The following is a 26,231-nucleotide window of genomic DNA, read 5'->3' on the forward strand; positions in this document are numbered from 1 at the left end:
TCTTAGCACTTCATCAGCAAGCGGTGCCATCATTGTGATAACATCTGCGTGGTAGTGTTGGCTTTTCAGAATAACTGGGAAGCTCTAATGTATGCTGGGCAGGACTGAACTGCTGTGCTGAGCTTCACCACAGTGTGCTGTGCTGCATGCTTGACATGTCGGCTCGTGCTGTTGCTGTTCTTTAATTTCTGTTTTCATACATATGGTGATACTGCTGGGGAAAGCCAAAATAAGCAGCGGGAACTCCTGAAAGCAGTACAGCACCATCTTCCACCTCTCTTGCTCATTTTTTGCATGCCTGGTGAGGGAGAATGCTCTGAAGAAACACACATTGCTTTGTGGTTCAGCACTTGAGCCAACATACCCATCTGTTTCTGCTGTATGGGAATATGTGTATGCACTTCAGTGTTGCAAGTGTTACACATTGATCCCTTTTCTAAATGAAAAGAGGATATCTAAAGACTACTGCCACAAAGGCAATTGAGGGACCACCTGGTTAGAAATAAATTCCACTTGCCGACGGGGGATTACTGGAGCCCTATTGCTCACTGTGTCTGAAGACAGAATTATAGAACCACAGAATCACCTGAGTTAAAAGGGACCCACGAGGATCGTCAAGTCCAACTCCTGGCTCCACACAGGACCACCCACAAATCACACACTCAGTCTGAGAATGTTGTCCAAATGCTCCTTGAACTCCGGCAGCTTGGAGCCGCGCACTGCCCTGGGCGCTCTGTCCTGCGCCCACCGCCTCCTGCTGAAGAACCATTCCCACTCGACCCGCCCCTCCCCTGCACAGCTCCGTGCCGTGCCCTCGGGCCCTGTCGCTGTCACGCAGAGCAGGGCTCAGCGCCGCCCCTCCGCTGCCTGTGAAGACTTGCAGCCGCCATCAGGCCTCCTCTCAGCTTCTCTGCTCTGCTCTGAGCTAACTAGGGAAGTTCAGCCGCTTTCATGCGCTTTGTCCTCCGTGCCATTCAGCACCTTCGTAGCCCTGCGCTGGACACTATGGAGTGTCTAGAAGAAAACTGAACATCCGTATTTGCTCCCTAGTTTTCCCATCCCTAACTCTGCAGGGGGCAGCAGACTCTAACCGACCTTTTGATCACTGATTTGGACAACCAGTGTCTGCCCCGGTAAAGGAACGCCGCCTGGGTGCCTGGAGCACCGCGAGGCATTACGTTCCCGTGAGGCTGGGACGCGGCCGTGCTAAGCACACCATTCTCCATTCCGTTGTGGGGTTTTGCTGCCCACCTCCAGGGCAGCCTCGGCTGGACAGGAGGGCTTAGGCCCCGCCCCGGGGGACTTTGAGCTGAGCGGCAGGCTGCCCTCCTCTCCGACCACCATTTGTGCCAGCGGGGGCATCGTGCTGTCTGTGGCTATGGCGGGCGAGTACCGGCTGCTGCTGGCAAATGCCCGGCAACTGGTGCTGGTGTGCGGCCACGGCGAGCAGTACTTGCTGCGGGAGGGCATGGCGAGGCTGGACGTGCTGCACGATGCCAGCCTGGTAGTGGGGCTGTGAGTGCTGGGAGGAGGGCCGGGAGGAAGCAGAGCGTCCCTGGGTCGGCGCTGGGGCTTAGGTCTGGGCTTAGAGGTGCATCGGTGATATTCTCCAGACCCTGCCCTGGGTTGGAGAGCTCGTGCCTCAGGTGCTCTGCCAGCGTCTCGAAGCTTAATTCGATATCATGCTCAGGCCTTTGTGTGTTGCCTCCTGTTTGCAGAGATGGTTATATAAAAGCCGTGGGCCCGGCAGATGCTATCCGCCGCCGCTTTGCAGGAGCAACGTTTGAAAGTCAAATTGACTGCACTGGGAAGTGCGTATTGCCAGGTGGGTGTGTTATGCCTTACTGTTGTCATACAGGAGGTCTGCAAGCCTGAGGGGCTTTGTAGGGAGCTTCTGCTTTGTTAAACTTGTTTGCATGCTCCCACAGCTCTGTCACACAGCTAAATAACAGGAGTGTATGTATGCTGTGTTTCCTTTAGGCCTGGTGGATGCGCATACACATCCTGTGTGGGCTGGTGATAGGGTGCATGAGTTTGCAATGAAGGTAACCGTGTGCAATCACAGAGCTGGGGTTTACCTTCCCTCCCCCCCTACTCCCCTCCCCCATTTTTAAAAACTGAATGCATGACCCTTTCTTCTTTCCAGTGACATTTCTTCTGTAGAAAATGGTATAATTTCTGTCAGGTAATCTAATAAAGGGAGAAGGAGTGATGTCTGAGGACTGTAGGCTGTGAGAGCACTGTGAATGTAGCTTTTGCAGCCAGCCTGAGTCTTTGTGCCTTGATTCCTGGCACTCCTTGTGCCAGGAGTGTCAGTTTCTGTTACCGTTTTCATCTTAAAGTCTTTTTTTTCCTTCTTGTTTTTCTACATAGAAGAGTCTTTAAGAAGTAGGTTTTCCCCTTAGGTTCAGAGGGAAATAAATCTTCAAAGGAATTTTTAATGCAGCTTTTTACATTATTTCTTTGGTCAGGTGGAGGGGACAGATAGAAGAGGAGGGAGGGTGAATTAATGGGGATTTGTTTTTCCTCTTTCTGTCTATCGCTGCAAAGAGACCTCAGGGCACTTTCCAGAATCTCTGGGATAGAAAATTCACATTTAATGGCTAATTTTATGTGTGTGGTGGGTGTTTTTGTTCCCTTTTTTTCCCCAAGCTGGCAGGTGCTTCCTATATGGAAATCCACCAGGCTGGAGGAGGAATACATTTCACCGTGGAACACACCCGGAAGGCCACAGAAGAAGAGCTGTTCACTACTTTCAAACACCGACTTGAACGCATGTGCAGAGCAGGATCTACTTTGGTTGAGTGCAAGAGCGGATATGGCTTGAACTTAGAAACAGAACTCAAAATGCTGAGAGTGATTGAACGTGCTAGGCAGGCCATGGATATTGGCATTTCTTCAACTTACTGTGGAGCTCATTCTGTGCCAAAGTAATATAACTTATTTTTTCTTGCTATTTTTGTTACTGTTTTGCATTGAAATTTGGCTGTTATTTTGAGAAAAACAACTTCTGACTAACCCTCCTAAAATATAACAGAGTATATTCAAAGCTATACATCTGTGTTACCCAGTTTGGGTCTTCTTAAATCCTCTTTTTTTCATTCATGTGGTCATGTCCAGAATATTTTACTTGGATTTTCTATGACCCATCAAACTTAGATTCTGCCTCAGGCATTTATTCTGACCAGGAGGAATTTTGCAGCTCTTCCCTAATCTGAGACCTGAGTGTTCAGAGCACAGGCCCTCTGCTGGCTCATGAATGTTTGGGAGAGTTACATACTGAGGGAAGCATCATGAATTGGTGAGCTCAAGTTTTCAGATCTTTATTTCCTTCAGCCTTAGTAACAGTGCAGGATCTCAAGGGAGCATGTTCCCCATGGATTTGGGGCTGGAAAGTGCTCTTTTTAAGGATTCAGGTGCAAATAAGATTATGAGTTTGTTCCCCAGAATGTGAGATCAAGACTTAATGTTTCCCTCTGTTTTGTCTTGGCTCTGGTTCTAATCTTTACATTCAAATTACTCCAAAGACTGCTGAGCCTAAAGAGGGAGAAGGCTTGACATGAGCTCAAGCAACCCAGACTGTTTCAGTAAGAGGTGAACGAAGGAAGGGCAGTGTGCCAGGTTTTACTGTGCTTTGTGACTGTGCAACTGTGTTCATAAATCAGAATAGAATGTGAGTTCTTGAGTTTACTGCCACTGTAAAACTGAAAGCTCACCCACATAGAAGCTCGTCATGATTTTACAGTGCCTGAAATGAGGATAGAGATGTCACCGATATTTAGCTGCAGTATGTCACTTATCTTTAGATCTTAAAATTGCAGAATACTAACTTTAATTTTGGGGTTGTTAATTATCTCAGAGGCATTTACTCTTCTGGGTTATCTTTGTGTAATTGAGGGTTCATAAATGATTCTGACATTGGCAGATCTAATCTCAGGAGCTCTGTCTGATTTAGAAATGGTTACCTAGTCATTACTCTGAATGATATAATCAGAGGAGGAGATAATGATTTGTGCTACACGTACCCTTTGAGCTTTGATATTTGCATAAAAATACTGCATGAATATCATTTTAAAATTTAATTATTTACATATTTTAAATAGTTATATGTTAGGATACAATATAAGTAGATCAGACTATATGGATAGGAAAGCTGAAATTTTGGTTCGTAAATGTCCCGTGTCTTGGTTAGCATCCAAAGAAATCAGCCTTATAAAAGCAAATTGTAATATTATCTTAATATTCTTTAAATGGAAAGTAAGTCATGTTTGGATCTACGTAAGTTACAGTGCTTTTATTTTTTAATTTGAAGGTTGAATGATTTGTATTCGCATTATTTTCTAAATAATTTAGCAGTTGCATTTATGGTTTGAATGTCTGCCAAGCTTCAAAGTTGTTTTTTTTTAATGCTCTGTAACATTTTCTTTCCCTTAGAGGGAAAACTGCTACTGAAGCCACAGATGACATTATTAATAACCAGCTCCCTAAACTGAAAGAACTCCAACAAAGTGGTGAAATACATGTTAACAATATAGATGTGTTCTGTGAGAAGGGAGTGTTTGATCTGGATTCTACCAGGAGAATTCTTCAAGCTGGAAAAGATACAGGCTTACAGATTAACTTCCATGGTGATGAACTCCATCCGATGAAATCTGCAGAGGTACTTCTGTCTTAACATACAGTGAAGCCACTTTTTGGTTTTGCTTTGCTTTTCTGATAATTGAATCTGTGAATTAATTTCAATTTTCACAGCCAGTTTTTTTCCTAAGATTTTGCAAAGTCCATCATTCATAGGTAGTAGGAAAGTGCAGCCGTTGTGCAATTTTGGAGTTAAGGACGTGGAGAGAAATATTGACTTCTGTGACTAACATGCACTGCCTGATCAAATATTGGCTTTGCTCATCTTCCACATGCGATATGGATGGGGAAACCAGTGGATATATATGAACACAAAGATGACAAAAGCACAGTTTATGTACTACTTGGAAAATGCTTTTTCTTTTAGAGTATGTCTAGCCCTAGCAAGTTGTACAGTAAGCACACTGAGAGCATGAGTTTAGTCTAGTGTAGGATCAAGGTTATTTTTTAAAGACAGTCTGTCTGATTCAATGTTTTGCCATCATTTAAAGAATTCTTCTTTGCTGTGGGATAGCTATTCTTGTCTTTTTTAAAAAAAGATTTTAAAATCTTTTTTTTTCATTATATAAAGCCTTTTTGCTGCTTCCCTACAGAAAGAAGCAGACACATTATTTGTTCAGCAGCCAGTGTCAGACCTATCACTCTATTTCTTCTGCTTACTTTGTGGGCAGGAGTTAGTAATGATTTTATTCATAGCAGTCCCATAGTTTGCAAGTTCATCTGTTAGAAATGCCACTGAAGGTGTACTGCCAGTATGTACTTAATATCTTAATGAGCTGTGATTAGCTTTTCATGCAGCAAATTAGAAAGTATCTTGTCTGCATTTCATTGGTTCTTTCAGGCATTCTTTATGATCTTTCTATTAGTAAATTTCACATTAATAATGAATTGTCTATTCCAGTTGCTTGATGACAACTGAATTAACTCTTAACAGTGAGTAATGTTGACTGTTCTCTCAGCTTGGAGCTGAGCTAGGAGCCCAAGCTATCAGCCACCTGGAAGAAGTTAGTGATGAAGGAATCGCAGCAATGGCAAAAGCTAAGTGTGCAGCTGTCCTTCTGCCAACCACTGCCTACATGCTAAGGTAAGGCCACTAGATTGGAGGAATCAAAAAACCCCACGTTCCTGGTTCTGGCCTCTGGTAATACCAAGTGTAAGCTTGTAACTATCCATTGATGAGCAGGATGGATCAGTGAAGACCGTCACAAAGAGCTGAACAAACCTCTTCATTTCTTACTTCTGGTACACATCCTTGGCATGCCACATGAGGCAAAATTGGGTAGTGGTTACTCAGTTGGTCAAGGTACTTTCTAACTGCCAGGTGACATTCATAATGTAAGTGAATGTTTGGAGGTCAGATTGATGAAGCTGAATTGCTGTGCTACCTTGAAGTTACACCACCCCAGTGAGATATGTATATAGATATCAATGGGAGAATGGGCTTTTATGAAGCAGCTCACCATAGCAATTGTTTGCATTAGCATTGCTAAGTGAGAGAAATCCAACATATACAAATGAAATTCACAGCCTCAAGTTCCTGTTCTGAATTACCAGCAGAACTGGGATGAGACAGACTATTGCACTGGTTATGCCACTGCTCGTGTTGGCAAGCCTGTCTTCGAAGCTATACAGATCAGAAAATTACTTCCTTGAGAAATGAAGATTTTCACCATGTAAATCCTGAAGTGGCTGAGGCCTGGATAAACACCAGCATTTCATTGGCCTGCAGCCTGGTGCTTGATAGTGTCTTTTGTCACGTGCTGTTACTGCAGAAACAGTGGACCACAGTTTCGTTTGCGTTATCCGTAGGATGATTGGTAGCCAAGAGGAGAATTTGGCCTCTCATTTCCAAATGGATTGATGTAACTGAATGCATTAATTTAGCCAAACTGAGTGATGACTTTCAGTTTTGTCATTCATCATGTAATAACTAAGTGAATGGTACTGACAAGCGTGTTTTTCCCACTAGACTGAAGCAACCTCAAGCCAGAAAAATGTTAGATGAAGGAGTTATTGTTGCTCTTGGCAGTGATTTTAATCCTAACGCATACTGTTTTTCAATGGTAAGTGATCCCTAATACTTACAAGAGCATGAAATAACAAAATTTTCTGCTAGTACAGCTTGTGTATAGATTTTACATGCCTAAAACATTCTTCATATCCACAAAGAGAGCTGCATGCCCAGCTTAGACTTTTGGTCCTGCCTGTTTATGTGGGGTGGTACTATTTGCCAGAAGTTCTTGAAATTTGAAGGGGTTTGATTTTTCAAATGCACCAAGAGTCTTAGAAAACAAGCTTGCAAGTTCCCAATTTCACATTTCTCGTGTTGGAATTGGCAAGATGCACATTGTGCAGCACAACTCCATTTGTTGCTTGAGGCAGGAGGACAGTGCTTTGGGATTTGAGACATAAACAGTTTTATTTGCATATTGGTAACTCCCATTTTCTCCTTAATTTTCCCATTAGCCTATGGTGATGCATCTGGCTTGTGTAAACATGAAGATGTCAATGAATGAAGCCCTAGCAGCTGCCACCATTAATGCAGCTTACGCTCTGGGAAAATCAGACACACATGGTTCCATAGAGATTGGCAAGCAGGGGGATCTTGTTATTATAAATTCATCAAGGTATGTTTTCTATTGTTGTTTGTAATGTGATTTAACATAAGGGACTTAGGTTTTCACTGTGTCATGGAGAGTGGATAGTTAATGTATTCCTTGGGCTTCAGAAGTTACTTTCATCTATAAAAGGGGACACTGATAACATTTTATATCCACTTTCATTTCCTTTAATTCCAGTGGAGGATAAGGCCTAAGACTTTTAGGGTTAATATTACAAGTAACATATGCCTAATTACAAATTATTTGAAGATAACACCTGTTTATTTGTGGAAGGAATTCTGCTGTACTGTACTCTACTTGTACATGACTTATTGTATTCATGCAACAAGTGATCAACATGTAAACATGGAATTCTGAATTGTCATCAACGCGGCATAGAGCTTTCCCATGGTTAAATCAAATTGTTATAACTGACAGAAATACTAGGTGTGTGACATGCTTTTGTGCAAGTATGGATATTCTTAAACATCTCGTTGTCTTTTTAGGTGGGAGCACTTGATATACCAGTTTGGGGGACATCAAACATTGATCGACTATGTTATAATTAAAGGAAAAGTTGTCTATAAAAATGACAGCTGTGATATGATGAGCAGTTACTGAAAGAAGACAATCATTTACATGGATTATTTCAAAGCGACAGACAAATCAGATTTGTATTTACTAGTAAATTGTTTCACTGCTCATCTTACCACCCATTTTATTCAAATGAACTTTATCAAGCAAAAAAAACCCCAAACCATCAATTAGATCTATTTGAATTAAGACAGTTTCCTGAATATTTCAATCTGTAAAATTTGAGATAAATAAATAAAACCACAAAACCAATGACTTCTGAATGAAGAAAGAAGTTTGGGTCCAGGTAAGACATGGAAAGTGTGATGTTATGTACCTGTAGCCGAGGGCCGGGGTCTCAGGCATGCATGTTTGGAATGGCTTTGGCAATACTGGGAGACCACAGCACCTTGAAGAAACTTTCATAGCTCCCAGGTCTGCTGAGTCTTGAACTGAGCAGAAACCAGGAACCACTGACCTGGTAGGAAGCACAGTGTCTTACCTTTCTGAGAAGTCAAGTCTCTTGGTTTCTGCAGACTTCTGCAGAAAATCAGTGGGGACCAACAAGGTATCTCTTAGCAGCTGAACTGGAACATCCTGCCACATTTAGGATCTCATAGCAGGCATTAGAAACAGGAAGGGAAAATGCAGTGTACAGCACTCACTGCATTGCTGGAAGTTTGAGTATAGTGTAGGAGAGGGAATGAAATAAGATCCACTAAACCTTAGAGATTACTCCTATAGGCAGTTAGTGCATTGAGGTTATGGTCTGATGAGTACAGCCAGGCTCTGAAAATACCAGCCACACTGAAATCTAAAAGATGACCTGCAGTCTCATATAGATGCTCCAACAAACCACCACCTGAGCTCATTTATTTTATGCTGAATCTGAAGTGACATGAGACTCATTTGTCTGTATGTGCTTGTGATGACCAGTTAAGTATAATAACTCTCACTAAGACCAATTAGGAACTTCAGAGCTTGTTTTTTTTTTTTTTTCTTCAAAGCTCTCTCCTCTCCCTCTCTCTCTCCTCTCTCAATTATTACACTTTTTGTGAGCTTGTACCATCCTCTGGGGATGTGGTATGTAGAAAGAAGATAACACAGAAGAAGAAGATAACAGGTCTATAAATATCTAAGGTGTGGGGGGCAGAATGGCGAGGCCAGACTGTTTTCAGTGGTGAGTGGAGACAGGACAAGGGGAAACGGCTGGAAACTGCAGCATAGGAAGTTCTGCACAAATGTGGCAAGAACTTCTTTACGGTGAGGGTGACGGAGCACTGGAACAGGCTGCCCAGGGCGGTGGTGGAGTCTCCTCTGGAGATGTTCAAGAGCTGCCTGGATGCCTACCTGTGTGACCTGCTGTAGGGAACCTGCTTTGGCAGGGGGGTTGGACTCGATGATCTCTGGAGGTCCCTTCCAACCCCTACAGTTCTGTGATTCTGTGAACACAGCTTTGGAGTTTAACCTTTACATTGTTCTAAGGAGAGAATCTTGGATAGGGAGGGTCTCTGTGCACACTGGCTGAAGCTCTTCTTCAGCTTTTCAAGTGGAAGGTGGCTATAGAAATAAAAGCACTTACCTTTCTTAAGAAAAAAGTCATTAAACTATACTTGATAAGCACGAAGAGCTTTGCATCAAAAAATGTGCTGTCAACAATAGCATCTGACCTGGACTGTGGGCAGGGCTGTTAGTGAAGCAGACCCTCAATGAGGGACTGTAGTCTCGTTCTGGTAGGAGCTTTATCACGCCCTTCTGATCTCCCTGAGCCATGGGGTTATTAACATACAAAATGTAAGCCACATGTCTTTGTTCACATTTGGTTTTCCTTGCATTCATGCTGCTTTGGTGCTATTTCCCACATCTGAGGTTATAGCAGCAACCACTGGGGAACTGTGTAGAGCTGCTGGTTTTGCTGCTGGAGAAACTGTTATTCAGCCATATCTTGAGGCTGAAGGCAAATGTTATAACAACCAGATTGTTGTATAACAACCAGACTTGTGTACTGTAGGGGGTCATCATCACAGCTGGTTTTATTTAACAGCTGGCTGGCTGTGAGATGGAAGAGCTTCAACAGGAGTTTGAGATAAGCTTGTTGCAGAGTCTGTAGCTGGAAGGGTGGATACAGATTTGGCACATGGGGGAGAGACAGAGGCCAGAGGAGGGACCTTGCACACTATAGTGTTGTCCTCATTCCCAGGTCTGCTTATTGCTGAGCTGTAGACCGATCACCACACTCATGTTTGTAACTTGGAATGACAGGCCAAAAGTCACCTACCTCTCAGTAGGGCAGGACAGGACCTTGCAACCCTGCACAATTTGTGCTTTCTCCTGGCCAAGTTCAAAGTCTCCCTGCTGGCTTGCCAGTGGGCGTGTGTCCCATTCTCAGGGCATGCTTCCCACTGCAGACCCCAAAGACACATATGGGTGGACCCATACCAGTAATTCGGCTTCCCCTTGCAGCATAACTGATGACCTGGAAGGTTTCCAGCCCCCGCTGGACCCCCTGTGGCTGTGATCTTCAGGCCAGTATTGCCGAGGTCACTGGTTTTTAACTGGCCCTTAAATGTCGTCACTGTGCTATGATGGGAAGCTTAAGTCCTGACTCTTTCCTTGCAAAACACACAAAGCCTGTGCCAGAGGTCGATGCTGTAACACAGAGCACATTACAACACAAGTTTCAAAGTGGAACAGGGCAGCCAGCAGCCAACTGGATGCCCAATAAGTAGTGGAAGTGCAGGTCTCCAGTGCTGGTTCACATTCACTGCTCCCACAACTCCTCCTCCTGCTCTCCCAGAAACCATCAGTACCTTTTGCAGGTCTCTTTGTCAACTGGGCTGCTTATTTCTAAGCTAAGCCTTTGCTTTTAACACCTTTCATCATGACAGGAAAACACATTGCTGTAGCCGTATGTGGAACCTTCCTGCATTTATTGCAGGTGTGAGACTGTAGGTCTTGGAAAGCTGCATGAAGTGTAGTCCATCATCAAAATGCAATGTTTTTGTTCTGGAGCAGTAACCACCACAGCACAGAACTCTTTTGATTTGTGAACCACCTGTCTCCAAAATGCTTTTGTTATACAAGAATCTGTATGCTTTACATAAGATGTGCACAGTGCTGGAGGGACAAAGGGGAAAAGGGTTAAGCGCTGAGATAATTTTGCTCATGGCAGAATGGAGAGTACTGCAGCAGTTTTCCAAAGGAAAAAAAAAAGAAAGAAAAAGAAGTGAGAATAGCAAGTCTCAGCTGTTCAGTATCATTGGCAGAGATACAGAGAATACAAGCGAAGAGCTGACAAAAATACAGAAGGCACTGAGTAAAATATCCACTGATTTCAGCAGGACTCTGAATGTTTTGTGTTTGAAAGCTCAGGGTGTTTAATGAGATGCATACTATAATGACCAAGCTGTCTATCCCATGGGAAAGAACAGGGCAGCCATTTCTTTACTGCTGCTATGTGCTCCCAAGTGAGACAAACGGTTCCTTTGGGCCATCTGAAGAAACCACGTTAAATTTTGGTGAAACAGCCACACTCAGGCCAGGCCCTGGGTCTGCTCTGTATCTGAGGAGAGCAATTGTTACAGTTCGTTGTGATGCCTGTGGTTGTGGCCATTGTGTGCTTTCCTTTCCAGCGATCCCAGGGAGAAGGCTGTTGGTGAACCAGGTCTGGATTCGGGGATGTGTTCTCTCCTATATTTTTCAATGTAAGGTTCAGCTACCTCCCACACCTGTGAAATCAGAGAGTGAAACAGGGGAGTGAGAAGCAAATAAATAAATAAAATTCATACTTGGTCAGACATCAGCACACAACTTCAGGAAAACCTGTGGGAAAGTTAGTGGGATGTAGGTGAGAATTACCGACCTGCATGGATTGGTGGTAGGTAGGTGATCAGCAGAAACAGCAGAGCAGCCAGAGTGAGGGTTGGAGAAGAGCATGAGGATGGAGTTGAGAGGGGATAGAGAAAGATACAGCGCTGGGAGGACAAGGTGAAAGGATGTGAGATGAAAAAGTCGCATCATGTCTTGTGGCCAGGTTAATGCTCTGCGTGTAACACCTGGGAGAGGATCACTGCTATTTGTTACCACATCACTGGGTCATGAGAGGGCCAAGGAAACAAATGGCAGCTGACATGGTCAAAGTGAAAGGGAAGGGGGTGGTGGCTGCTGTTCAAGGCAGAAAAGGAGAGAGTTCTACAGTTTCTTTTTCTCGTCTTTAAGGACAGCAAGACAGCTGCAGATCAAAAGCTTTACAGTGGAGAGACTGGGATCTTCTTCCATTTGGTTAGTCTCCAGAATTGTTTTGTTACGTTTTACAAACAAATAAGAGAGATTCTACAGTCCCACAGCTGTGCAAACACTTGGCCTGGGTTAGCACCTTTGGCTGCTGCTGTTCTCTCACCCCTGTCCCCTTACCATGCCCAGGAGCCTCCCGGCTGGGGAGCTCATGCAGCCCCTCTGAGTGGGGATCAGTGCCCAGAGAGAGTCCCCCCTTCCCTGGCACAGGAGCACTGCCTCTGGCTCCAGCAGTGAGCGTAGTGAGGGGCATGTCCTGAGCGGAGCTGCAGCTGCCCCTATGGCCAGGCCACACCGACCTGCCAGAAGCCAGCACTCGCCTTCTGCTCCACCAGCAGCCTCTGAGCGGCTTCGATGTCCGGGGCCATGAAACGGTCCTTCATCCAAGGCCTGCAATGAGTTGGCCAAACATTAACCACCAGCAGCGGACCTCTGAAACAGTGGGTGACCCCCACCTGAGGCATTTATCTGATCTTACCTCACCACCGAGCGCACGAGGTCGTAGACCTTCTCCAATGGGGTGGTCGTCTTCAGGGGGCGTAAGAATTCAATGCCCTGGCAGGCGGCGAGCAGCTCTATGGCCAGAACTAGAAATCACAGCAGCGGGAGAGACATTCAGCAGGCACAGCTCAAGGCGAGGCTTCCTTCACCAGTCTCTCCGTGGTGTTTGGTGTAGCTGCTGTGATCTGCACAGCCCAGAGCTCTCACACGTATGGGCAAATGAGTGCAGTGTTTGTGTGCTGTGTATTACCGTGTACTTCCACTAAGAGTTACAACTCTATCCAAGCACATCCTCTGCCAAATGAATAAATAAAAGAATAAAAAAGCAAGAGAGCAAGCTGTTGTTCCAACCAAGGGAGGAAAGTTTTGCTGAGAAGCCTGTATTAGCAGTTTTCTTTCATAAGAAACACAGCCCTGGTTTACCTCATCTCTGTATAAAGATCCAATTGTTTGTTAAAGTATATACTTAATAAAACATTTTAAAAGTTATTTCTAATGAATTAAGCCTTTTTTTTTTTTTTTTTTTTTTTTTTTTTTTCCCTGAACAACATCTGAATAGAATGGCACTAATATCTTGATCTGGTTATGTGCACAAGGTCTATCTGGAAATCAGCATTTTAATGTTACCTTGTTCCACATGCTCAATGACTCTCAGTGCTTTTCTCGCAGACCATCCTCCCATGGACACGTGGTCCTCCGTAGCAGCACTGGTGGACAGAGAATCCACAGAGGAGGGGTGGCACAAGGCTTTGTTCTCCGAAACTGCAAAAACCCCATGAGGAAATGTAGGGCAGAACAGATAATGACACCAGAAGCATTGGCCAGCCTGGAAAAAAGGGCCCATCCACTACCACAGTCTGTAGGAGAGTCCAACCTTCACTTCTTTTCGGAGAATGCATCAATGTTATGGCTGAGTACTTTGTAAGGAACACCTTGCAAACTGCCATTGCTTTTGAAAAAGGCCACCAATACCAGTCTTTGGGTGTAGCTCACTGACTAGTTTTCTGCAAGGTATTTATCTACTCCAGTGACCTCTATTCCTGGTTGTTTGCATTCCCCACTTGCAATTTACCATCCGCTTACAGCATGTTTGTCTTCACGTGGACTCCAGTGAACTGTAATGTCCCACAGGCCAGCATGTTTGTTGTTGCTTTAGTCATGAGTACTAGAGGAAAAATGTACTAGTGCTTATTTTTGGCATGTTCCTCCAGCACCCTGCCCTGGGAAATCCAATCTCTCCAAGCTATAGTTTGATACTGCTGTAAACACCTGGCCATTGGTTGGAGACACCAAGCAGTTCAGCCTGGCTTTGAGACAAGTGGTGTCCCTGTGAGAATCTAGGCATAAAGGTTCTCCCATTTAGAGACCAGTCCTATTCAGGCAGAGGCTCTGGGTTATGCAGAGTGGCTCGGACAGTTGTATGTGTTACCTGCAGCATTTATTGTGAGTTTTACAGCCCTGTTTGAGCCAATGTGCAGGCTGCTGGTTGCATAACTCTCACTAGTTTCAGCTGGAGCTCATGGGTTGGCAGCATCAGAGTGCTCTCTGCCAAGCCCATCAAGATGCAAGCACTCCCAAAGTCCACCTCAGAGCAGTAAGTGCTCTCATGGAGCAGTGGAGAACAAAAAAACCCCGAGCTGAAATAATTGCAGCTGCACTGAATGCTCAGACGTCACACCCAGCCAGCTCAAAGCATGTGGAAAAGAGAAGGAAAACAGGAGCAGATCCCTTGACAACTGTGAAATTACAACTGCTTCAATATAAACTGGTCTTTGGTTTGCTCTGTTGATATTGCTTAAGCACTCACCCAGGGCAGCTGCTGTGCAGTGAGCAATCATGAAGCCGGAGTTCAGACCTCCTTCGGTGACTAAAAATGCTGGCAGTTCGCTGAGCGAGGGGTTGCAGAGCCTCTCAATTCTCCTTTCACTGATTGCAGCGAGTTCGTGCACACCGATTGCCAAGTAGTCCAAAGCCTATAAAAGATCTCCTCATTCAATCAGACGACAGGAAAATTAAAGAGAAACAAAGATGTCTTTTTTCTCCATATGCTTAATTACCTTTGCAGGGTATTCACCGTGAAAATTTCCTCCAGAAATGGTCTCTGCTCTTTCAGCAAACACCATCTTGAAGGAGAAATTAAGGCACAAACATAAATGAATGGAGCTTACATGACAGATATGCCATCTTCCTTATCTGAAGGAATATTTCTGCTAGTAGGCTTTTATTTGCAGATACACTGTATTACCCAGTCTCAGTTCTCCAAACCTGTGGACAGTTTTGACGTGTTTTTTCAAATGGACTGGATGAAGAGAAGTGTTCAGTTAGGGAGTGGAATTACTGGGGTTGTATAGAAACATGTATTTGGATCCTAGCAGAGCTGCTTGGTGCATTCTCTCTGAGGCAGGTAGAGCATTAGGTAACAAGCAGCACTGCTTGGCAGCTCACAGTGGGATGTTAGAGCATCTTTATAGTGCTGAGAAGGACCGAGCCTCGCTGAACCACGAGGAGGCCTACTGATCACATGCATTTTGTCTGCCTTCCTTGCTGGAGCACAAAACTTGTCCTGGATTGCAGATCTCACTGATGCTGCACCACCAGATGTTTCATATGGCAAGCCACCATCCATCCAAGTCCATTTGATTGCTAAGCCCCATCATTCTACATATTCAACATAAGCATATAGAGTACTGTCTTGTACATCTTTAATGTGCACTAAACTGAAATCAACACACACTTGCATGCACTGATGGCAGCTAGTGACAGCTACTGATTGAAGTCTATAGGACTTTCTTTTTTGCCTCATATGCAAATAATTACTTAGGAAAAAGTCAAACAAACAAACAAACAAAAAAAAAAAACAAACCAAACAACCAACAGATAAAAAAGGACAGACAACAGTGTGCAAAGAAATAAAATCATATAAAGATACAGGGTTGTCCGTGGCACTATTGATTTCAGTTGTCATGATGTCCTTCACAAAAGCAATTGTATCATTTACTACTCCGTGGACCTGGAAGAAAAGACATAGTATCTGTGCTGAGTGTCTGCACTTATTTCACCTTGGTGGTGGTGCTGACCCAGTTGCAGGTGCTCTCTTTCCCACTGTCCCAGTCTCTACCTCCACACTTCAAGACAATCTTGGATTTGCTCTTAAAATCAGTGCTGCTGTGGGACACTACCCACCCTAGACACCTGAAAGACTTGGTTTTCTGTTACGATGGCAGTAGCACTAAATAAGTCATTCTTCAGTTGTTTGTGTTTGTTCATCCTAACTGGAAGATAAGATACTTCATCAGTGGCGTAAGTGTTATTAGGGGAAAATTATTTTAAAATCCCCCACAGAAAATGAGAAGTCTTATTAACCAGCTAATTAGCTGGTAATTCCACTGATTTTGCACATATTAAAACTCAGGGCATTGAGTTCATCCAGTATGTTTGAGACTCAACAAATACACAAACATTTTGTCACTCTGTGTCCTACCAGAAACACCTTTCCCCAGTTCAAGATCTTAGCATCATTGCAAAAGAAATACTCTACAACAGCTGCACATGGGGAAACCAGCACCTTCCCTCTGCTTCCATTGCTGGGTCTTTTTCAGATCCAAACACAGATGTGTGCAGGGAATCAGCAAATTACACATCAACTATTAATAGGAACTCTGAAGTAAGGGAGAAGAAAAATAACATCTCTTCCTCTAGCAGAGTCAGACAAAATGCACAGGTGACCGTGTTTCTGAGGAGGGAACTCTGATATCATTTCTTCTACTGGTAGGAAAGGAAAGAAAAGTCGATTTTTACCTGAGGGCAGCAGCGCATTGTGTATGCGTCCTGAACTCGGTCACAAAATCGGTGGCTCTCTAGGAAGAACAAGAGGATAAAAACCAAATATTCCTCACACAAAAGCAAATGTACTACAGTTGTAAGACCCAGCCTGCCTATGCAACCTGGCACAGTGAAGGCTGACATTATTTACCTGCTATTTCTGATGGATGATGGTCAGAATCCAGAAGGGACCTGAACCGAAATGCCACTTCAGCCTGCCCTCGGTGTGGACGCACAGCATGGATGTCTAGCAAAACAAATGAGACTGTTTGGCTATGCCTCTCTCCAGTGTCTGCCAGTAAACAGAGAAAAGCTCAGCACCCACCAGTATCAAAGGCCTTAGTTGTACCCTTCAGGACTTCAAGTGTAAGGGCAGCCACTATGTCTGCTTGCCTAGCAATGGCGCTGGCTCTTTCAACTGCTTCGCAGCCCAGCGAGGTGATCATTTGTGTCCCATTGATGAGAGCCAGACCCTTCAAAGAGAGAACAGATGTTAACCAAGTCCACATGCTGCGATCACTCCCCATCTCTAAGATGATTCTCTTTCTCACATAAGTTATTTGAAGACCTTTGCTGAGCTCCCTGGATTGTCCTGAAGAAAATCATAAGAACAGCTTGACCAAGTATCTTTGCTACACAAATTGTCAGTGTTCATGAGCCCGCTAAGTCATTAGAGATGCCCTTGGAATTCCAGTGGTTTCAAGAAGGAGGTTTAGTTCACGTTACTTCAAACTTAAAGTGAAAAGCCTTTTCCAAGTGCTTTGGAAGTGGATTTTTTTTTTTTAATTTTTTAAGTCATTAAACCAAAGAAGTTAGGATCATGGGGTGTGCAAAAACAGTCATAACAAGGAAATGGAGAGTTGAAACAGAATTAAAAATTTTAACTGCTTTGAAAGATTTGTTGTGTGCCCTTAAAGTACAGTTTTGTTCTAAACAACCATGAGAGTCTTCTGTCTGCCTGTAGGAGATACTGGATTTGGCTTCCTGCTGCTACTGTTCTTGTTATTTTACAACTTGGGGGCTTCTGAGGCCCCACACCAGAGAACTCCACCTCAAATCTGCAGTGTTCCCAGGCAAACTTGTTACTTCAAGTGAGGTTAATCTCACTTGATTTTAACCACCTAGAAGTCACCTTCAGTGTGGTTCAGGTCTGTCACATGAACTCTAGCTTCAGTCAAAGGGCAGAGAGGTACCTTCAGAGGACTTCTTCTGGGATGAGATGAAGTGTTTTTTGGAAGATGGCTGTCCCTCTTCAGTCACCACACAGACAATCTAAACACCACATCTGGGACTGATTTCAAGTCAAGTATGGTGACACAAGGAGAGGTAAATCTCATTTGAGACAGTACTTTATCAAGTACAGCATAATCCACTCATGTTACTACTAGTGGCTGCACACTAAACATCATAAGGTATATTTTAAAAGTGAATTTATGCATTTTTTCTAAAGTCATCCATAGCAAAAGCCTTCAGAATTCTATAACCCACTAGTAGGAGTCATCTTCTTTAAGGATGCAATACAAACCTATGTGTAAATTCACATTTGTAACAAATCACAAAGCCTAGGCTGTAAAATGAGGACAGATGTGAATACAAGACCTGTAGGTTTTGACAACAAAGTGAGCTGCTGGCTGGCAACCAGGACAGATCTGCAGCGGTGCTGCAAGGAATACATCTGCTACAACTATTGGTATTGCTACTGCAATAACTTCCACTGCTGGTCAGGAGCATTGGAAATACAGACCCATTACAGTTACTGCTTGCAAAAGGACTGGATTCTATCACTGGCAATGAAATGGGGGCAGGAGGCAGGATGGGACTTATCTGTCTGCTGGCCAGAAGCCTTACAGTCACAGTTTAGCTGTGGTTGTACTGAATCCCACACATGGGAGCTGCAATGGAAATGCTGCCATAAGCTCCGCTGGTGAATGGAGCCTCTGGCATCCCTCCCCATGGCTGACTTTAAATACCTTTCTGAAGCTTCATCTAAAATGACTGTTGGCTCATGTCAGGCTTTAGTTGCAAGTATAAAGCAACTAGTGATTGACTAAACTTGCTTTTCAACAGCTGACATTACCCTTTATTACCTCTTTTGGTTTCAAGGTAATTGGTTTCAGACCATGGGCTTCGAGGACCTGTGAAGGAGTTCAATGAAAAGAGTTATGCATATATATATATTTCAGTAATCCAATACCCCAACCTTTGAAAGCTTAACTGTTTCTGTACATTAATACAAAAAATAAAAAAATAAAAAAAATCCCCAAGCGGAGGATGAAAAAAAAGCTTTATATTACAAAAAATTTAGACTTTCTAAAAATTTTTCTTCTGAGCTAAATAAGGAACAGCATTTTTGGGCTTCTAAACTAGCACTTCATTTCCCAATATCATTAAAAGAAGGCAGTAGGAACACTACTATGAGATGTTGACACAGCCCATTAACGTCTACCATGTATTATCTGGTGGGAAAGAGTAATAGGAGAGAAGGCTGGAAACACCTTGTGATGATAGCTCTGCCTGACATAGGTTCATGAAAGAGTGAGTTGAGGTGTCTCTTACTTCAGAAAATGGGAGGTCCAGGACATGCTGGTCTCGTTCCTCCCTATCTTACTACTTCTACAGCCTACTGTGATGATACAGTTATCAATCTACAAATAAATCTGATGTTCAAATATTTACAGATAGGACTGATGTGTTTGAAAGAGCAAATTACCATGAAAGATATCAGAGAACCTAGTTTTGGAGGTGTTCAACACCAGATCAATCTGCTGATGTACTGTGATAGGATAACAATTAATTCATTAAAAAAAATTCCATTGTAAGGCATCTTGCTTTAAAGGAGGGTACTGTAAAGTTTCCCTGTGACCCTTGTTAATCATTCTAAAATTGAATGTGCAAATCTGTGTATCTGCTTAAAGCCATTATAAGTGCACTAGGAATGTTACTGATAAATTCCTGCTTTCAATAAATCTCCAGTTACTCCTTGCAGTTTTGAATTGACCTTGGGTTTGTTGGAACAGTGTTGATGTTTATGGAGTTGAAGATGTACTGATAGCTCTTCACAGCTGGTATCACATCCTGCCCACCTCTAAATGATGTCACTGCAGTATTTCACACGGTGATAACATAACATGGTATTTCTTTGGACATGCTGCACATTCATTTCTGCTCCGGGGACACAAGCCAGTTGTCCCAATCTCATGGATCCACCCTCCTTAAGGTAGAGGATGAGCTGCTAAACACAACCTAGTCCCAGTTAAAACCAGTACACAAAATCCAAACACTCTTAAATCTTACATATTTAGCATCAGCCCAGCCACTCTTTGGGGACCACATCTTTCCCTCTCCTGCTAATCCCAACGCAAGATGAGAGAGGGGGGCCAAGTCTCCGCTGGCTCCAACTGTTCCCTTCTCAGGGATATAAGGCAGGCAGGAAGCTAGAAATAAAACAAATACAGCTCCTGTTAGAGCTTCCCCTCGATGCAGTTATTCCTTGGAAAACAGTGAAGCCAGAAAGTAGGTGGTCACAGTTATACTCTGTAATTAATGGCTGTGGTCAGTGGCACAAATAGGACTACTCTTCTTGCAGAGAGATTTGTTGCCTACTCCCAGACTAGTTGCAGTTTATAAAGAGATTGATTCCCTTTTGAATTCAGCTCTGTTAGGAGTGAGAGGACCATGGCTAGTGGTGATAGCATCTTTATAGGTGCACATAGCACCATCAAAATGTCACTCTTCTCAGATCCCCATCACAGCCTTACCACCAGTCAAAGCTCTAAGTTCATTTCTCAGCCCACTAAACATTGAGTAACTTCTAGAAACCATCTCCAAAGCATTTTTCCCTGCCTCAATCACAATGAATGTGTGAATTCATTGTGTGAATGAATTCATGTGTGACCTTGAAGGTCTTTTCCAGCCTTCATGATTCCAAGATTCTGCTCAAGACATGGCTTAGTGGACATGGTGGTGCTCACGGTTGGACCTGATGATCTTAGAGGTCTTTTCCAACCTTAATGATTCTATGATTATGTGAAATGAAGAGGCCCAGGAAATCCAGGGAAAAGGATGGAAGAGACCATCCTATTTCTTTTCTTTTGAAGTGCTAAGCAGTATAAAGCCTTGTATTCTTCAGGCCTCACATTTATAAACATGGTTCTGTTGTCACAGATGTGTCACAGCATTAGAGCAATCTTCCATTCTACAGGTTTTGCTAAAAAAAAGGGAAGTTGAACTCGTACAGTGCCGAGCCCTCTCAGTAAGAGTCCCTGTTTATCCCAAAGACAAGTCCTGCACAGGAAGAGGAGATGCTCTTTGGTCACAACTACCATATCAGAATGCCTCAGCAGGCATTAAAGCTCGGTGTGAACCAGCATTATCTGGTGATTATCTACTATATGTAGTGAATCTACATTATCCAGATTCAGCTCCTGCTTCTGCGAGAAGCTTTCTGCTTAATCTAGAGCTGATCAGCTTTCCTGACATTTCTGCTCACACTCAAGTTCTTCAATAAAGCCTCTACCCATGAGCTTGTAGAGGACTGAGCCCTGGTTCCTCACAACTACCAAGTCAAGAGAACAACAGAACAACACCCACAGCTTGACTCATTGAGCCCATCCTTTAAAAAAATGGTTAAAAATAAATGAAGCATACAAGAACATGAAAACAGAAAACATAAACATAACAACAACAAATGATTTTTGTGAGCTTTCTGTAAGCATCTTTTTACCATTAAATGCTTCAATAACTTGCTGGAGGGTTTCTAGGGATATTCCACTGTAGCCTTTTGCTAGGACATTGATCCTTAGTCCTAGCAGCATGCGGGACCTCTCTGGGGTTAAAGGTTTCCCCACACCTGAAACAGCAGTGGGCTCAGTTATTGACCTGCTATCAACTGCACAAAAAGGGAAAACACTGAATAATTTCTCATTACCTGCAGAATGCGAACGAACCAAGTTCATTTGAAGCTCCCTACAGAAAATAAAAGAGTTACACAAGAAGCTCTTTCAAAGGCAATTTCTGTTTTGCACAAAACAGAAACAGCAAAGCAGCCCCCTCGCGTCTAGCCACAGATGAATAAGCAGTATGCAGTATGCAACATGCTTCTCTGCAGTGCTTTGTCTTCTTTCTTTCCCCAAAGGAAAGGAGGGAGAAAGCTGCATACATAACTTACATCAGTTTGCTGTTTGGAATGACAGTTCTGGCAAACTTCCCAAACCCTGTGGTGATTCCATAAACAACTGCAAGAACCATACATTTCTGGTTAAGGAGAGAAAGTTTTCAAAGTGACTGACAAAAACGATTAATAGAGATGAGACTCTTCACCTGTCTGTTCCTTTACAATCCTTTCAATCACTTCTCGCGATTGCTTGACTTTGGCTTCAGCTTCAGGGGTGAGCTAGAAAATGTGCATTTTGAACATTAATTTATGTATCCTCATGTAAATTCTTATTGTAGGAAGATAAACATGTGATTTATAGCCACATTTGTTCAGAAGTCTTACCTTTATCTTGTAGAGCCCTTTTCCTAAGTTGACCAAGTCCTGTGTTGTTAAGCTGTTGCCATCTAAAGAGATATACTACACCGAGAAACCTTTTAGTTTGTGATACATATACACATAACATTAATGATCAGAGTTACAGAACAAAACAAACAGGCAGAGCTCAGCAATGATGAGAAGCTCGTGCATACTCTCATCCGTAAGACAAGAACATCATAATAAAAATATAATAAGGAAACTATAATACATGTTTCTAGGCCCAGCAGAACTGACAGGCACCAATGTCACGAATACTGCAGTGGTTGAACTCTCAACAAGCTCTGATAAGCAGATCATTACTGAGCTGGGCAATCGTTGGCCATTCCTACCTGTTCTGGTTCTCGATATTTGCTATATCTGAAAGTTCTGTAAAGGAAAATGAAGGGCAAAAGGGTTGTCACATGCAGTAGTGTCTGATTGGAGCTGGCAAAATGTGTTTAGAATGAAGGAACACTTCAAGAATGTGGAAATCTAGAAAACTGTGTATCTGGAAATATAAAATATTCAAAGAAGATTCAAAAAAAGGATACAAATGAACTCCTTCTGGCTGAGATGGTATGAAGTCTGGAGACATTATATCTCCTTTTATAACTAGAAGAGATAGATGCAAAGTGAGTAGGAACAGAATCTAACCATATTCTACATACAGATGAATATGTTATTAATTACAGTACATAACCTTAAGTAATATAACTTGCAGTTGTCAGCACCAAACATGTTTGTATGCCTCCATGACAATAACTAGCATTCATGTAGTTTATTTTATGTGCTTCAAAGATGAAAACAGGACAGTCCAACGCCTGGACATGCTCCATACCCCAATCATCAGCAGTACATGACATCTGACACAGATGATTGTACACAGCATCCCGTAACTTCTAAACCTTAAATAGTTCTTACTAACAAAGGTTGCATTTGGTTGTTTTTCCATATGAACCTTTGACACTGTCTCGGATACAACTTTAGATGAATTAGAGTGCAGCTGCCGACTCAGGCAGCAATGCAATCGTTCTGTCACACATCACCTAGGGTTTCGCTTACCAACTTCAACAAACTCGTTGTCCTCCAGGGCATCCTCCACTGTATCATCAAGATCCAGCAAACCGAGACCTTTGCACCTCCGAACAAAAAACTTCACTTCTTCCACTGAGGTAAATCCACCGTTATCAGGTTTGTTCTTCATGTACCTCCTCACAGCCTCCTTTCCCAGCCATCCAACTGTGTTCGTGCCGTATGGGCATGGCACTGCCAGCCATTCTCCTCGGACATGCACTGTGTATCTTAGCATGTTTCCTCCTCAGATTGTTCCTCGCCTGAAAGCAGCCACAGTGAAGCAGCCTTACATTCACACACGGCAGCCTGGAGAGCGATGCCTGACTGGATTGCAGTGTCCCGATCAGATAAAGGCAAAAATCCTCCCCCAGAGTTCCCCACCTTTGTAAATAAGTGAGATCAATGCATTCAGCTAACTTCATCCAATCAAACCAAATCGAGGGAGCACACCCTTTTCCTGGAAAGGGAAAAGGAAGCTACTGTCACAGGATTTTTTTTTGGCCAAAGATCAGGAATATAAAAGTGAAAATCTAGGAGCTGAAGTTAATGTATCAAGAAGAAATAAATCAGAGTAAGAGGAAATGCAGCTGCTCTGAAAAATTAAGGGCTTAATGAGAGTTAACAGAGCTGTCTGTTAACTAAGAGCATGGCATTAGCTGCATTTGAAAACCTTCATGAAGGACAGGGCTGGAAAGTATTCAGCCCATGATGGACTGGTCATGGCTGTTGGAATTGAAGGGAGACTGGACCCTTAGCTCTCAGTGTAAGACTAAGACTACACTCATAGTCCTAGTGTAAGACACTGCTCGCTCCTGCGCTGAAGTTTTAGGACACAATATTCTAATGCAGGTGAGAAGATTCATGAACTTCCCTCCATTACTCTCTCACATGTGCTTGGGATGATACTGTCAGAATGGTAACAACAAATAACGGGCCACATGTGCTCACCATCAGGACTGGTGCTGCTATTACAAATTTCTTCTGCAGATGCAAAGAAGAAAAAATGTGCAGAAATACCAATTAGAATGGTGCTATAACAACGTTTAGCAATGACCGTGCCCACACAGAAGATTGGTGGAAGTCACTGTGTAGGAACCATCACCTGCAGAGCTGGACACTATTGAAAGCTGCATCTGCCACTGCCTTTTTCCTAGCTCTGGCAGCAAGAAGTCAAGATCAGATGTCAGTATGAACTGCTAAATCACTATGCAGGATATGGACTTTTATGACTAAAAATGTTATCCCAAAAAGCAATGAAAACAAAGGGTTTCATTGCAAGAGAATAGCTTGAATGAGTACCAGATACCCCCTCTTCCTATCAAAACCTTTTCTGAGAAGATCTCCATTCATTCAGGCACAACTGTCACAGGAGACTGATTATATTTTGGAGTGAATGGAAGGGACAGAGTAATCTGAACTAGAGAAAAATTCCTTTCAGTGAAGTTTCCCACTAGAAGTTATCACTCAGAGGGGCAGCAACAAAAGTCTCACTAAGTGTCTCTCTTAAGTCCTTAAGGCAGGAAAGTCTTAGCAGTTTTAGTAGTTTCTTCGCTATTCATTTAATGCTATTTTGGTTCCAAAAAAGCCAGTACCTTTAATGACTTTGTTAAAAGATGTCTGACAGAACATTAATTAAAAAGTTAACTAAAATGAGCTTAACAGATATATGTAGATTAGATCAGAATGAAAGGACCCAGTATATCTTGATTTAATAAAATCTAACAAGATGCATTCAGGCCTTAATTTATGTTAGAGCTGCTAACAGGAAAAGATGAATCTCCTGGTGAAATACCTAGCTTCATCTACTGGAAAGCCTAATTAAAACTCAGAGAGAAATTAATTGAATGAGTCTCCATTTCCATTCTAATTGCAACTATTCACCATAATTTATGTAGTTTTCTTTCTCCTTTAGAATAGCATTTTCCTGCTCTCTGTCACTCCTTGATATGGGGTCATCTCCACGCCAACGAATTAAAATTATGCCAACTGATCATTTCCAGGAAAAGTTCTTCTCAAATTCAGTTCACAGAGTAACCCATAGATGGCAGCATTCGCAACGGCTTCACCTCAACTAACAACAACGGGGAGAAACACAGCCAGCCCTCTTCCTGCTTTTAGCCTTATCTCTAAATTGTTATATTAGCATAGAGCAGTTCACAGCCAGAGCTGTTTATAAAATGGAAATATTAAACAAATTCAAAACCATGAAAGAATTAGAAAAGTATCACAGAATCAAAGAACATTGTTGCAGGGACCACAAGGATCATCGAGTCCAGCTCCAGGCTCCACCCAAGACTACGCAAAATCAAACTGGGCTGAACAAACCTAAGAACCTCAGCTACTCCTCATCTTGCCCTTAGACCCTTCACCATCTTTGTAGCCCTCCTTTGGTCACTCTTCAATAACTTTATGTCCTTCTTGTATTGTGACACCTAAACATGACCAATTAGGTGTGCAATGGCATAGAAGGAGATCAAGTTCATTAAATAAGACTTTTCCTGCATGAACTCATGAGGACTGTTGACCAATGACTGCGCTGTCTGCTATTTTACCACAACTCCCAGAATAATCTTCTCCATAACCCTGCCAGGAACCCAAGCGAGACTGACAGGCCCATAATTAGCAGGCTTGTCTTCTTGTATTTCTTGAAGATTACAACGTTTGCCAGCTTCCAGTAAATAAGAAAACTATTATTTTGATACAGATCAATACACAGACAAGTGAGCAATAAAAAGATTTATTTTTCAGTTGTCAGATACTTGAAGTTTTAATTGTATATTGCTATGAAAGAGAAAGCTGTGCACAAAGAGCCACACTCTTTCCAGGTTTTTAAATCCCATGACTGACAAATGACAACATCTCAATATTTTTTGTGTTCTACCAATTGCTTGCAAAGAAACCTTTCTCCTAGTTCCAAAGATTCAGTGATTTTTGCAGTATTACATGGAATTGCAAAATAGAAAGTACCAAATTTGATCTAAATAGTACCAAAGCAGCAGAACATTTTACGCCATCATCAAGCATGCATACAAACAGTTTGCAGAATCAGCAATAAGAAAATTTCAAATGAATCAATAAGTTTGTCACTGATCCAGCTTTAAGTCTTTGCCCACAAGCATTGATGTGACTGGGTGCATACAGGCTTTATGCTCCAGGAATGTCTTGACAGCAAGATCTCGAGACTTGTCAAAATTGTAAAGGTCCCTATTAAAAAAAAC

The 26,231-nt window shown here is 42.8% G+C and overlaps 3 protein-coding genes across 3 annotated transcripts in view; 1 reads left to right on the forward strand and 2 right to left on the reverse strand.

The window, feature by feature from the left end:
- The first annotated feature begins 1,333 nt into the window (after positions 1-1,333).
- Positions 1,334-8,084, forward strand: AMDHD1 (amidohydrolase domain containing 1). The gene is made up of 9 exons (XM_042816241.1): positions 1,334-1,515; positions 1,719-1,825; positions 1,981-2,045; positions 2,653-2,930; positions 4,435-4,660; positions 5,598-5,722; positions 6,608-6,701; positions 7,105-7,265; positions 7,745-8,084. Exons 1-9 carry the CDS (start codon positions 1,379-1,381, stop codon positions 7,857-7,859), a joined length of 1,308 nt encoding a protein of 435 aa, XP_042672175.1. The 5' UTR covers positions 1,334-1,378; the 3' UTR covers positions 7,860-8,084.
- Positions 8,085-11,163: 3,079 nt separating this feature from the next.
- On the reverse strand, positions 11,164-23,368 carry HAL (histidine ammonia-lyase). Its single transcript, XM_042815953.1, has 20 exons — positions 23,002-23,368; positions 22,491-22,551; positions 22,290-22,317; positions 21,925-21,999; positions 21,747-21,819; positions 21,595-21,661; positions 21,355-21,392; positions 21,151-21,276; positions 19,722-19,861; positions 18,515-18,562; positions 16,753-16,900; positions 16,579-16,674; positions 16,404-16,462; positions 15,535-15,615; positions 14,663-14,728; positions 14,413-14,578; positions 13,233-13,367; positions 12,583-12,691; positions 12,425-12,494; positions 11,164-11,539 (listed from the first exon to the last, which is right to left on the reverse strand). The coding sequence occupies exons 1-20, from the start codon at positions 23,246-23,248 to the stop codon at positions 11,390-11,392; spliced, it is 1,983 nt and encodes a 660-aa protein (XP_042671887.1). The 5' UTR covers positions 23,249-23,368; the 3' UTR covers positions 11,164-11,389.
- Positions 23,369-25,734: 2,366 nt separating this feature from the next.
- LTA4H (leukotriene A4 hydrolase) overlaps positions 25,735-26,231 on the reverse strand; it is a 56,636-nt gene continuing 56,139 nt past the window's right edge. Inside the window, exon 20 of the mRNA XM_042815889.1 lies at positions 25,735-26,217. Coding sequence (XP_042671823.1) covers positions 26,097-26,217 — 121 coding nt within the window. The 3' untranslated portion in view covers positions 25,735-26,096. The remainder of the gene's footprint in view (positions 26,218-26,231) is intronic.

Source organism: Centrocercus urophasianus, unplaced genomic scaffold, assembly GCF_019232065.1.
Source record: "Centrocercus urophasianus isolate 14NV4802_14NV808 unplaced genomic scaffold, USGS_Curo_1.0 seq_15, whole genome shotgun sequence".
NCBI classification, from domain to species: domain Eukaryota; kingdom Metazoa; phylum Chordata; class Aves; order Galliformes; family Phasianidae; genus Centrocercus; species Centrocercus urophasianus.

Coding starts and splice junctions, on each gene's coding strand:
- HAL (XM_042815953.1), bottom strand. CDS start 23,248: ATGCTAAGATACACAGTGCATGTCCGAGGAGAATGGCTGGCAGTGCCA. Junction 21,820..21,924: donor AAGGGCTCTACAAGATAAAG/GTAAGACTTCTG, acceptor CACATTTTCTAG/CTCACCCCTGAAGCTGAAGC. Junction 16,675..16,752: donor AACTAAGGCCTTTGATACTG/GTGGGTGCTGAG, acceptor TTGTTTTGCTAG/ACATCCATGCTGTGCGTCCA.
- AMDHD1 (XM_042816241.1), top strand. CDS start 1,379: ATGGCGGGCGAGTACCGGCTGCTGCTGGCAAATGCCCGGCAACTGGTG. Junction 1,516..1,718: donor GCCAGCCTGGTAGTGGGGCT/GTGAGTGCTGGG, acceptor TCCTGTTTGCAG/AGATGGTTATATAAAAGCCG. Junction 2,931..4,434: donor GGAGCTCATTCTGTGCCAAA/GTAATATAACTT, acceptor TCTTTCCCTTAG/AGGGAAAACTGCTACTGAAG.